At 45.1% G+C, this 12,621-nt stretch overlaps 1 protein-coding gene across 3 annotated transcripts in view; it reads left to right on the top strand.

The window, feature by feature from the left end:
- Positions 1-11,930, top strand: part of NDST1 (N-deacetylase and N-sulfotransferase 1) — a 77,541-nt gene extending 65,611 nt beyond the window's left edge. For all 3 annotated transcript variants that reach the window (XM_083603983.1, XM_083603984.1, XM_083603985.1), the window contains exons 11-15: positions 587-761; positions 1,831-2,001; positions 4,361-4,470; positions 5,533-5,635; positions 7,276-11,930. In XM_083603983.1, the coding sequence (XP_083460109.1) occupies positions 587-761; positions 1,831-2,001; positions 4,361-4,470; positions 5,533-5,635; positions 7,276-7,395 (679 nt within the window). In that variant the 3' untranslated portion in view covers positions 7,396-11,930. The remainder of the gene's footprint in view (positions 1-586; positions 762-1,830; positions 2,002-4,360; positions 4,471-5,532; positions 5,636-7,275) is intronic.
- The last annotated feature ends 691 nt before the right edge of the window (positions 11,931-12,621 follow it).

Raw genomic sequence — 12,621 nt, 5'->3', positions numbered from 1 at the left:
GTTCGCATAAACAGTAATGAGCCAGATGTTTTAAAACGGATGAGATTCCACATGTGCATTAGGTTGGCTTGATAGATTTGTTCTTGGTCTGGAATATCTCTGAAAACAGGGAACCTTTCGGTATGTCCTAGTACTTCCTCTATTTTTTTTAAAGGACCTTGTAGAACAGTTAACAATGTCAGGCTTGCCAGTCAGAAGGTTGGCGGTTCAAATCCCTGCAACGGGGTGAGCTCCTGTTGCTCTGTCCTACTCCTGCCAACCTAGCAATTCAAAAGCAAATGCAAATAGATAAATAGGTGCCATGGAAGTAGGAAGGTTAACGGCACTTGTCATGGTGTCCCATTGTGCCAGAAGCTGTTTAGTCATGCTGGCCACATGACCCAGAAATCTGTCTGTGGACAAACACCAGCTCCCTCAGCCTAAAAGCGAGATGAGCGCCGCAACTCCATAATTGCGTTTGACTGGACTTAACCTTTCTTGAGTCCTTTGCCTTTTACCTTTAGAACAGTTGGCTGAAACCATTTCTGTCCTGCTTTCATCAAATGCCATCTATCTCTCCCTTTCTGCCACTGACTTTTTTTTAAAGGTATATGGAGTTTTTCCCCATCCCTTCCAACACCACTTCTGACTTCTACTTTGAGAAGAGTGCCAATTACTTTGACTCAGAGGTAGCACCCAGGCGGGCAGCTGCACTGCTTTCGAAGGCTAAAATAATCACCATCCTCATTAATCCAGCAGATCGGGCCTACTCTTGGTACCAGGTAAGCTGCTCTGTCCCCCCTCCCCCCCATCCTATATTTTTGACTTTGGCTAGGGTATTGAATAGTTGGGCTGGAGTTAAGTTGTACATAAATTCCTAACTGGCAGGAAAAATATCTGCCGTATCCTGTTCAGGACAGAACAGTGTTTTGCATTGATATAGATTGTTGACATTAGGGTGTTTTTTTTAAATGAAACTTGTGCACACAAGCTGTCCTGCATAAAGATGCCCAGGGATGCACTCTTAAAATGTGTGTATTTGGTTGCCGCATCCAAAACAGCATTTTAAAACAACTTCATAAAATTACCAATGGCAAATTTCTACAGGAAGTTCAGGTGAATTATTAGAGTTATTTTAATTTATATCTGTTTGTAGATTTTTACAGTCCTTATTGAAATTTATTTTTTGGGAGTAACTCATACATTAGGTAGAGTGCTGGACTTTTGCTATTTTGGGGTTGGATTCCATCACATACCAGAAAATCCAGGTTGAACAAATAAAGTTGATTTCGACGATCCCCATCCCTTTGACATTTTTGCAATAAGGAAAGTGTTTGGGAGATGCACTGGATAACACTTGCTTGGTGCAACATTGTCTTATCTCCCCACAAACAAATCGAGATAAATGTTCAATAAACAGATCACCTGGAAGGGACCTTAGACTTCGCAGATGCTCCTCCCAATAACCCTAAAACTTTCTTGTGTCCATCAACATTGTGAAGATTAGTGCTTCTCATTTCAGAGACAAATTAAGAAGTTACAGTAACTGCACCCAGTACTCAGTTTTCCTTGTCTTCTTCATCTACTGCACCCTACAGGCAATATTGGATCAGAGATACGCTCTTGTGTCTTAAAGATTCCCCTTGCAAGAAGCCCCCTTATGGAGAGTATATCTTCTCTTACCCTAGCGCTGCTTACTCCTCTGCTTGCATTGGCACTGGAGTGTGATGGGGCTGCTAAAGGATTTCTTATTTGAAATGAGGTGTTCTGACTAGAGCCTCTGTGGCTTTTTTTCTTTTTTTTTCTTTTGCTAAAACTAAAATGCTGCCTGCTTAAAAAACAAAACAAAAGCATCAGCGAGCACATGATGACCCAGTTGCCCTGAAATATACCTTTCACGAGGTGATCACAGCTGGGCTTGAGGCCTCTCAGAAGCTCCGGACGTTGCAGAATCGTTGCCTAGTACCAGGCTGGTATGCTACCCACATTGAACGGTGGTTGAATAATTTCCATGCTAACCAGGTAGGAAAGACTCTAAATCTCTATATTATCAAAATATAGTGACTGTGGTTGCTGTAACACATAGGGATTCTCCTTTGCTTTCATGACAAGAACGTATGAAACTGGAGTGTTTCAGAAACCACTTCTGCGTAGACTGTCGTGGAGTGTTTGGATGCAAGGGATTGGTGGGAGAAACCAGCTGTGGAACCACCAAAGGAAGACGGCTCAGAGCCCAGGGGGTGGTGGTGGGAGAACAATGAGTGGGCAGAGGGAGAAGACTGGGAAGAGGAGGTGTCGGAAGCTGGAGAGATAACAGGGCTCAGTGAGCTAGGACAGTCTGTGGCAGAGAGAAGTCAAGAGAGAAGTCAATTGGGCAGAAGCTGAAGCAGGCGAGTGGGAGGAGGGAGGCCAAGAGGCAGAGATAAATTGGACTGGTGAAGAGTCTCCCCCTCCTGCTACGACAAGCTCCCCTCTCCCTGCCCCTCTCCCAGAACCAGAAGAGGGCTGAAACGGGTGGAGCAGTGACAGGCTGCATGCAGACACAGTCTCCGAATGCTTGGTAAAAGCCCTGGAGAAGAGGGAACTCCATGGTTGTGGAGAGGCAGGACTGGAGCAAGACCATCGGGAATTAGCTGCTGTGCTCATTAGTCCTGACACTCAGCCAAGTCTGTGGAGATCATGTTTTTGCTAATAAAAAGTTAACTCCAATTTTGAACTTCGTGATTACTGACCGGCAGGCTCTGTAGCATAGACTTCCATGCTGTCCTGGTTAAAAAACTGTAATGAGGAGCCAGTTGAACTCAGATATGTGGCTCCATCCTGCACCAGTCCTTCCTCCCTCTGAGTTCAGCTGATAATGGGGGAAGAAAAGAGTTATCACATGGCCCCCACCCAGGTTGCTCTGCTGATCGTAAAAGAGCAAAAGATGGAAGTTATGCAGAAGCACTTCCTGTGCTGATCTGGCCCATTATACTTACTCCATTAAAAATGTAAGAGGGTGTGTAGGAAACTCTAGTTGCCTGCCCTCAAATCCCCTCCATGCATTTCCGTGGACAATAAAAAGAAATCCATTTAACAGGAATGTGTTGAGAACTCGTCCAAAAATCCTTCTGCAGATGATAAAATAAGAAGACCTCTTTGGTTTGGTATGCCAAGCACTTAAGAAGAAGAAAAGAAACGGCAGACTTGGGATTTTGTATACCGACTAGTTTAAGTTTGCATCTTGTTGGCAACTTATATATGTGTGCATAAAGCATATGCTTATAGTTATGAGTATGCTGCTCTTGACTGTGAGGAAGGTCCTCCAGGCCCCCTCAAGGCAATGTTGTAGTCATTAAAGATTTCATATCAAAGAAAAAGCCATGCAAATGAGCCACAGAGACGCTTATATTGAAAAGCCTGTGCTGTGGTCTGCATTTGAAAGCTATTTTCCGTAGGCAGAGGTTCTTGTGCAGACTTAATGTGCTGGGAGAAAAAGTGGTGATTCCGTGCTCACCCTCATCTTATGCTCATTTACACTGAAAGTAAGCCTCGCCAAACTCCAAGGCAATGCAGATTTAGAGGCAGGCTTAAGGCTGTTGAAATCAGTGTTGGGTTTAGGCCAGATGGGTTTGCTTTTGTGTAAATATATTTAGGAATGGGCCATAGGCCCAAAGGCAGGATATCGACTCTTCCTGTTTTGAGTGCATTAGGGTGTTAACCGCCTAACACTTCTCCTCTCAAGCTCCCTAATGTTTGGTGCTGGAAACCACCAATCACATCACTATTGACATATTGTTGCTGCCTGGTGTATTGCAATAACTGGCTCTCGCTCTATGGAATGTGAGGCCTAGGTCTTCAAATCAACCTGGTACTGCTAGGAACACTGGCATATTTTATACTGCTATTATATTTATATTGCATTTATAATTTCCCTATTAAATTATTTCCCTTTTGGCATTCAGCAGCCAGGGTTGAGCAAAAATGTGCGAGTCTTTAATATTTGTGTGTGCAGATGTGCAAAATATGTGTGCCTACTTGTGATTACTGTGGTTTTCCACCACCACCACTACTACTACTACTACTACTACTACTACTACTTCCTTATTTATACCCCACCCTTCTGGCTGGGTTACCTGCCCTGTGCCCTTGGGAAGGAGTAGAACAGAAATAGTAATCAGTAACATGTATTTGCATATTATCCATGCACAGCTTCCATCAGTCTCCAACGAAGAGAGAAGCTAGGTCACTCCAGTCTTCCACTTTGCTTCCCTTACCAGTGCTTGGGGGACAAACCACTTCTGGTTGCTCTGAGGCTCTGTACTTTGGAGTGGATTTGATTGTGCTTTGAAACAGAGTTGAACTCAAGGAGCCAAATTTACAGGGCTCATTTTCCTTTCAGATTCTTGTTCTGGATGGCAAGCTGCTACGCACAGAACCAGCCAAAGTGATGGAAACAGTCCAGAAATTTCTCGGAGTGACAAACATCATAGACTACCACAAAACTCTAGCGTGAGTCCTTCGCATTTCTTCCCCTTGAGCCAGTCTGGGTCCTTAATATTCTTTTCTACCTGTTGGGATTGATTTCTTTGCACAGACTCCGTTGCATAGATCCTGGCTATTGAGGAATTGATTTGAGAGGCCACTTTAGGAGAACTGGGTTGTTGACCACATTCCCCTTTGCAGATGTAGAGGAGTCTGGAACATTGCAAGCCTGCCTTTCTAAGGAATACAGGGGCCTGCAGTGGCTACAGATAGGAGAGAAATAAATTAATTCTGCGCTTGTTTCAGTAACAATAAGGTTTGTATTCTGCCTGAATCTTCATTGCAGTACATTCAGAAGATGCAGCATCTTCCTGTGCTGCTCAGATTTTTCTGGCGCTCTGTGGCAGAGCTTTGTGTTAATTTATTTCTCTTTCCTTAATCTGAGACCCAGCACTTAATACACAAATGTGTGTAGTTGTAGCTTGAAAACCACATTGGATGAAGGGATTTCAAGAAGGGTCCTAGCTCAGCAGTATTTTGCATTGCCCAATATATATATAGCATTGTCATTTGAAATAATAGCTGATATGAAAAGAAAAATAAGCAAAACTTATAAGCGCAAGTGGCAGCAAATGCTTTAAAAAAATAACAACCGCTTCTAGTTTCAGTTTAGGGAACGGGAATTATCTAAATGAAGGAAGAGAGACAATTTAAGCAGAACTACAACTCCTGTACCAATGCTTAAAAAAAACACCCCAAAACATTGATACTGTATCATTAATATTTGCTTTGTCTATTAAAATACAGAAACCTCTCTGTGTTGTCCCCTGGCTATTGAGGCCTCCTTGGAGGTTTTCTCAAGTCAGAAATACTACTATGTCAAAAGTGATAATGGGATAATTTCACATAATCATGGCCTTGCAAAATGGGGCTTATATTGGACTTGGAAGATATTGTTTCCATATGTTAAAATAAGTGATAACTAGTTTGGCGCACTTGTAAAAATGGCTAAATAAATTCAACCTGCAGTGCAAGAAGCTGAGGGCAGTTTGGGTAACGTCGTTCAGTCTTTGTGGTTTGCCTTTGCAGGTTTGATCCTAAAAAAGGATTCTGGTGCCAACTACTGGAAGGAGGGAAAACCAAGTGCTTGGGGAAAAGCAAAGGAAGGAAATATCCGGAGATGGATTTAGATGTAAGTATTTGAAATCCTCTCAAGGTTTCTGGACCTGCGGGCATCTTGATGGTGCAACTGCTGATCTTCAGAGTTCTACACAGCTTGCAGGCCCCACCCACACTTGCCACTAGCAGTGTGAAAATCTATATGCCACTATTCTTCTTCTTCTTTGGCGATCACTCGTAGCCGAGTAAGATTGTCTTCTATAAACACGGTTCTAACAATGAGTCCCTAAGTTACTGTGGAGGCCAATTCTGGAGCCACACGTCCTTCCACAGTGTGGACATTGGTTTCCGGGTGGGAGTTGATCACGGTGTGGATTTGCCAAGCGTGCCTTCCTCTTAGCACTTTTCTCCCTTGCACCCTGAGTTCAAGTGTCTTCAAAGCCCATGACACCTTTGGTAAAGGCTGTTCTGCAATTGGAGTGCTTGCAGGCAAGTGTTTCCCAATTGTTGGTGTTTCTACAACATCTTTTAAAATTTGCCTTGAGACATAATATGCCATTATAGTGAGCATCTAAATATGGGAAATGTGGGCAGGGCCTGATCATCGCTGGATAAAGAGAGACGGATTTGCCCATGGATTTCCCAGTCACACTTTCAGGTCTGGAAATACCTATGTGATCAGCCCTGTGCCAAGTGGTTCCCCCACACCCAGGCCTTCACTGCAGAAGTGTGGGATTCTCACCATGGGGAAGTCAGCATGCTTGCTGGGAGGAGCTGGGTTGACATGACATGCTGCTGCCACCCTTCTGTGTCCTCTTATCTGTCAGCAGTGCAGTTTGCTCCATGGGATTTAACTGTTGTTTCAGGGGGCCCTTTGCACAACTTTTTGTTAAAGGTCTAACCTTTTAAATGTAAACGTGTAAACCATTTTTACAGGGAGCTGTAAAGATTAATGGCACCAGTTTTGTGAACACTTGATGGTAAATCTAGGCTGACCTCTGTGTGGTACCCTTGTGTCCCAGGGCATGGTCTGCAGACACATGGGGCCACCATTTTGTTTAAGCTGGTCTCTTTGTGATTTGTGCCTGGATGAGTGACTGGCTGGTGGGTGGGGTGGGGGGTGTTTAGAAAGGCAGACAGCCCCACAGAATAGGAGTGGGAAAGTATGGCTCTGCCTGAGTGAACCACCCACCCTGCTGCCACCTTAAATATCCCCCATCTGCCAGCCCTGCCTGGTCCCAGAAGCTTTCCTTAGGTGGCAACTCCATCAGTGGTATTTGCCTTGAATGGGGATGAACTTGCCCGTGGTTTCTCCCTTCTTCCCCACCACTGCTTTGAAAGCCTCAGAAGATTCTTGCAGTGCATTGATCCTGTCTTCCTCCTGGCATATCCTCCCTCCTGGGTTGAACTGCAGTTCCTAGCACCCCCAATCCATTGGCATCTTTTTGCTGGGAGTTTTAGTTCAGCCTCCATGAATCCCTGGCAGAAGAAGGCACTGCCGCATGCTGGCAGTAGAGAGGCAGCTTCTGTTGTGTGGCCCAGTCAAGCACAGAAGCCGCACCCCTCTTTCAAGGGGTTTATATATTTGATGGGAGCCACCTGAGCAGGCTGCTTCTCAGCTGTCCCCTCTGATGCAGCACGTCCGTTGCGTATTAACACAGTTTTTACACAGTGGCACCTTAGTCATTATTCTTTGCTTTCCTCCTCTTGCAGTCGAGAGCGTTCCTGAGGGACTATTACAGGGACCACAACATAGAGCTATCCAAGCTACTGTACAAAATGGGCCAGACTCTGCCGACGTGGCTGAGGGAGGAACTCCAGAACACAAGATAGCCACTTCTTATCTCCTGTATTGAGCAATAGTAGAATGAGTCCGTGCGGAGGATCTCGGAACCTGTATGCCGAGCCAAAAGGATGTGATAATGGTGTGGGATGATATACACAACCAGGGAAGAAGCATTTTGAGCAATATCCATTCAAGATCATCTGGGGGAAATGGGGCAGCGGGGGGAAATAGCAGGTCCATTCAGTTAAATGCTGTAGCTTGGAAGAAGACGGCCGCCTGAGACCAACCACCTGAGCTGAATGACTTCGCTACACACCTTGGCCGAAGCCAGCTCTACAGCGACCTCTTCCATCTTCCCCAGGAGTGCTGTGCTTTACCGCTAGTGTTGAGGTTGCCCCCTGTAGTCTGTAATGCCACTTCCTGGCGAAGAGGATCTGCTCAAGGATCTGCTCTTTCTCCGCATCTGAGTCCCATCACCTGAAATAGTATTACAGCAAGCCAGCTCCTTCTCAACAGATGATGGGGAAGGAAGAAACGAAGGACTGGCCGGCAGCCAGGGGGCTTTGCTTAGTATCAGCTCCCGCCCCCATGGAAGTTTGGAGAAGGGACCGCGAGGGCAGTATGGCCTTGGAGCTGGATTGGGGAGTGCCCCTGCTGCAAGCATGGACCTACTTTATGCAATTTGGGATAAAGCCCAGACCGGACTGGGATGGTGTTACTCAGTAGAGTTCTTAGCTGAAAGAGGTGGTTTTTTTATATATATACATGGTGACTTTGAAAAAGACTACGGTGCTGGCAATACTTAGGTTATACAAGATGGATTTCCCACTCCCCTCTCTCCTCCGGTCTTCTTATTGGGGGATTTTTGAGAAGGGTGTGCACAGGGGATGGGAGGGGGATAAGGATGGGGAAGACGCACACATCTGTCCAACCGAAATCACTCCAGAGGGTTATCTTAACACGCTCTCATCCTGCACCCCTGCCTGCAGCCACAAAGTTTTTGTGTGAGTGGTGGTTCCTGTGGTTAAAAGACTGACGCCATTCAGTATCCTAGCTGCTCTTCGCACACATGCCCCCCCCCAAGATCATGAAAAGGAGGCCTGGGGTGTACACGAAAGCCTTGGACTGGCAGCTGCCAAAAAAGGTTACTTAAGAACTTTGAACCGCTTGAGCACTAAGATAAAACAGTATTTTAGTAACTTTCCTTTCCCAGCCAGAACTATGGATGCCGGAGTTTGCATTCCAGATTAGGTTCTTTATTATTATTATTATTATTATTATTTTGTCCCTTTTGTCGCTGCAGAGAAAGGCCATGGATTTGGCTGAACAGCCTGATGTCCATGTTTTCTATTGCTGCCCCAGCTCAGTAGCCAGGGTTGATGGGAGTCCCAACAGGAGTCTGGAGGGTACTGGGGTGGGAAAGGTTGCCGCGGAGGCTGGAGACATTAACGGCATCATTTCCCTCAGCTTCCCTTTCACTGGTTTCCCCAGCCAGGTGCTTCTCCATCCTGCACACGGCCCACCTAGTGACTCCCAGTCACACAGGGCCTATTCTTCCCCCTGACACTGTGCCTGAGCCCCATCTAGTGGATGAGTCGAGAAACAGCAGATGCCTTTCAGCTCTACCTTTTTATTCAGTGTCTTTATTTAAACAACTGTAACCAGTAAGGAATATGCAACTGCTCGAGAAGGAAAAATGGAATTGGAGATGGTGACAGTGGAGGGTTACTCATGTTGAGATGATGCCTCTTCTTCTTCCTGATTAAATCGTTTCTCATGTGGCCTTCTACACTACGGAACTTTTGACAATGGACCCAAACTACGCTGACATTGAAGAGACCCTTCCTTCCCAGGAACACCTACCCCCCCTTTCAAATAGGAAGAGCAGAGTAGTCAGTACGAAGGCTTCATACTTTCAGAAGTGGCCCTCTTGGATCTGCCTGTTTCTCTCCCCCACCTCCCTGTTCAAGGAAGCTCCTTCTTCCGTGAAGCCATGTGCTAGGATATAAGCAAGAGAGCACTTTCTGTTTGTAGCAATATGGGCTGTGCCACGTGAAGGTTGCGACCTCTGCCAGGTTATGCCACGAACGATGGAGCCAAAGCAAGACACCTCTGCGTTCTAAATACTGATCACATAGAAAAAAGGGAGAGGATAAGAGAGTTCTTGCAAAAGGGGCACATGAACAAGGAGCGCAGAACCCCGCCTGCTGCAGGTTTTTGTCTCAGCTGAGCCCCAATATCAAAAGTGTGCTTACCTGGGAGAAAAGTGCTTTCAGTGAGAGGGACTGAAAGGAAGTGAACCGTGGCTGGGAAAGGGCTCTGTGCTCTTTTAAAATGCACACGCCCCTCTTCCTCAACTATTTCTTGCATGGTAGGAGCAGACCTGCATTCAAATAGCATATGCTATAGTCCTGTCTAGTCTAGCCCTGTGTCACCTGCATGTGTCCTATGTTGAAGGGTTTTGAAACCTGGAATTTGACCAAAAAACCCCCCTCCCCTTAATCTGTGGATTTCTAGCTATTGGGCACTTCGTCGTTTTAAAAGGGAAGCCTTCATGTTAGCAATAGATCTGGCAACAGGAGTTAGTATTTGGACAAGTAACCTTTATAAGTATCGCCTCCCCCCCCCCTTTTGCCACTACTGGTAGCAGTCTTAAAACCTGAAGCTCAGGGCCATCTTTCCTGCTCAATTTAATCTAGTGGTGGTGTGCTTTGTGAGCACTACAGGTGAGAAGCCATAAGTAAGCTTAGGAGTGCAGTTGAACTGGGGAAGTAGGCTTGTCATGGGAATGGTACTTTTAAACAACCAAACGAGTAAAGTAATCTGCATGTGGGACAACTGCTCCTCCTGCTGCTGCAATTCAAGGCCCTGGTGAGTTAATTTTGGGCAGATGTCGGAGTGAATGAAAGTGACAAGACACACAGAATGCTGTCGTAGCCTAAGGCACAGGGCCAGAAACTGCTATCCTCTACAAATTTAATTGCTACTCAGATTGAAAAAGGACAAATCTATAAAGCAGCAGAAGCAAGGAAGGCTTGGCTGCAAAAATGTGGCAGTTGCTGGGGTCTACAGTCGTACCTTGGTTTTCAAACAGAATGCATTCTGGAAGTCCATTCGACTTCGGAAACCAAGGTGTGGCTTCCGATGGGTTCCAGGAGTGTCCTGCAGCCAATCGGAAGCCACACCGGATGTTCAGCTTCCAAGGCAAAGCTCGCAAACCGGAACACCTACTTCCGGGTTTGCGGCATTCAAGTTCCAAGTTGCTCATGAACTAAGCTGTTCGAAAACCAAGTTGGTTTTTCCACAACCACTGCACTGAACATTTGCAAAGTGGTTCAGTGGGGCTTTTAGAATTGGTTAAAGGGGGTGAGTACATGCTCAGCCCAGGAGTTTTTCCATTACCATAACTGATCTCTCAGCCTTTTCAGTAAACACACACACAGAGAGAGAGACAGAGACATAAAAGTTCTTACTATTACCATGTTGGAAGTTGGAAACCCTCACTGCAAGTCGCCCAGAGATCTGCCCTTGCATCCTGATCTACCTTTTGCTCACCCCTGCTCTAGGAGACTTGCTTTATGACAATATAGCATCCTGGGCCTGCCTTTCTCTCATAGTTTCCGCATAGCGTATTGACCTTGCTGCAGTTTTGATGCTTGTTTAAAATCAATCCTGTTGAAGGCAAAAACAAACAAATCTGTTTTAGTGTAAAAGTTTCTGCAAAATAGTACCTTTCCCTTTATAGGGGGGATATTCTTTACAGCTGAAGCCCAAGAGGCTGTGAAGTCTCCTGTCCGGTTCTTGACCCATGCCCGTCTCTCTAACGTCCAGTAAGGTCAAGTCACAGGTTTAGATGCTAAGTAACATGAAAAGCATGGCCTCATTTATCTGTATGGTGGCCCTCGCTAGATCTTCAGAAAATTGCTTTAACAGGTAATCTGCAGAGCAATGGTAGCTGCAGCCCAAAAGTTTGTCCCCATTGCGAATTTTGTGAGCACTGTGCACACAAAAAGCAGCGAAATGATGCAGAAGTTTTGCTTTCTTTACAAATGGATTTTGAATTTAGCTCCTGAAGGTAGCCGTTGTGCCAGGTTCAGGCATCACATGGCCAAAGCGGTAAATGCAAAAAAAGATGAAACCTTTATTACATGATCATTGTTCAAAAGTATTAATTTGTCCTGCTCCCAAAAGCTGGTGTGGTTTAGCCTATACAGTGTGAGGAGAAATCTGCCTTTCCACTGGTCAGCAACATTCATAAGGCTGAGCAAATGTCAGGCATCTTGTCAATATCTGGGTTTTTAAGGAGGACAAGTGTTTTGTTACTGGGTTTGTTTGGTTTGTTCTTTATAAAAGGACGAGTGCTCTGAAGATTTTTATGTTTTGCATGAGATTCTGTATGGCTTCCCATGGGAAGGGGGGCATTTTCTTGGTGGGAAGGGAGGAAAGGGGAGGGAATACATTTAAGAGTCTTTCTCCCTTATTTTTAATCTGTACTTGAACTCATTTTGGGTTCAGAAAACTGTGTCACTAATGTAAGGTCCTGTTGAACTAACTGCTAATAAAATGGGGTTGTCTGTTTTTAGATCATTTGTGTGGGGTCTCTTCGTGTGTGTCTCCCCTCTCTGCTTTTGTGAAATGGAAATGGGGAACATAACTTTATTTTTTAAAGGCTCTGCAAATCAATGTTTTGGTTTTGGTTTTTGGTTTTTACAAGGACTAGGACTCTCAGCTTCTGTTCTGCAAGTAACTTTCTGTGTTCACAAACAGGAACTTGAGCAAAGTCCTGGCTAATGGCACTGCAAAACTGCAGAAAGTATTACCACAGAGGCATTCTAAAATAGCATCAAATCCTTTTCAGTGATGTGCAGGCTACACAGCATACTGGAAATCAGAGAGATAATACAACGCAGTACTGCAGCTTCCCCCAACCTGGTGCCTTCCAGATATTTTGGACTACATGAACCATCATCCCTAACAATTGTCCATGCTGGCTGTGTATAATGGGAGCTGTGATCCAAAACTTCTGGAAGGCACTAGCTTGGGATAGGCTGCTCTAGAGGAACAGTCTAGTTCATTCATTGGACCTGGTTTGTTGAGTGTGGTACCATATATATATGAAGATTGATACTTCCCAGTTCTGACATACTTTCATGGGAACTTTGATTAACATATCATGATCCAGTGCAAAAACTGCTAAAACCAGTGTTGACATAATGGCATAATAAACAACAGTTAAATAATTACCATCAATGAAATAGCCAAATAAATAGATC

This window comes from Podarcis filfolensis (genome assembly GCF_964270895.1).
Source record: "Podarcis filfolensis genome assembly, chromosome: 2".
Taxonomy (NCBI): Eukaryota; Metazoa; Chordata; class Lepidosauria; order Squamata; family Lacertidae; genus Podarcis; species Podarcis filfolensis.
The sequence above is the reverse complement of the archived record's forward strand: the minus strand, read 5'-3'. Positions and strand labels throughout refer to the sequence as shown.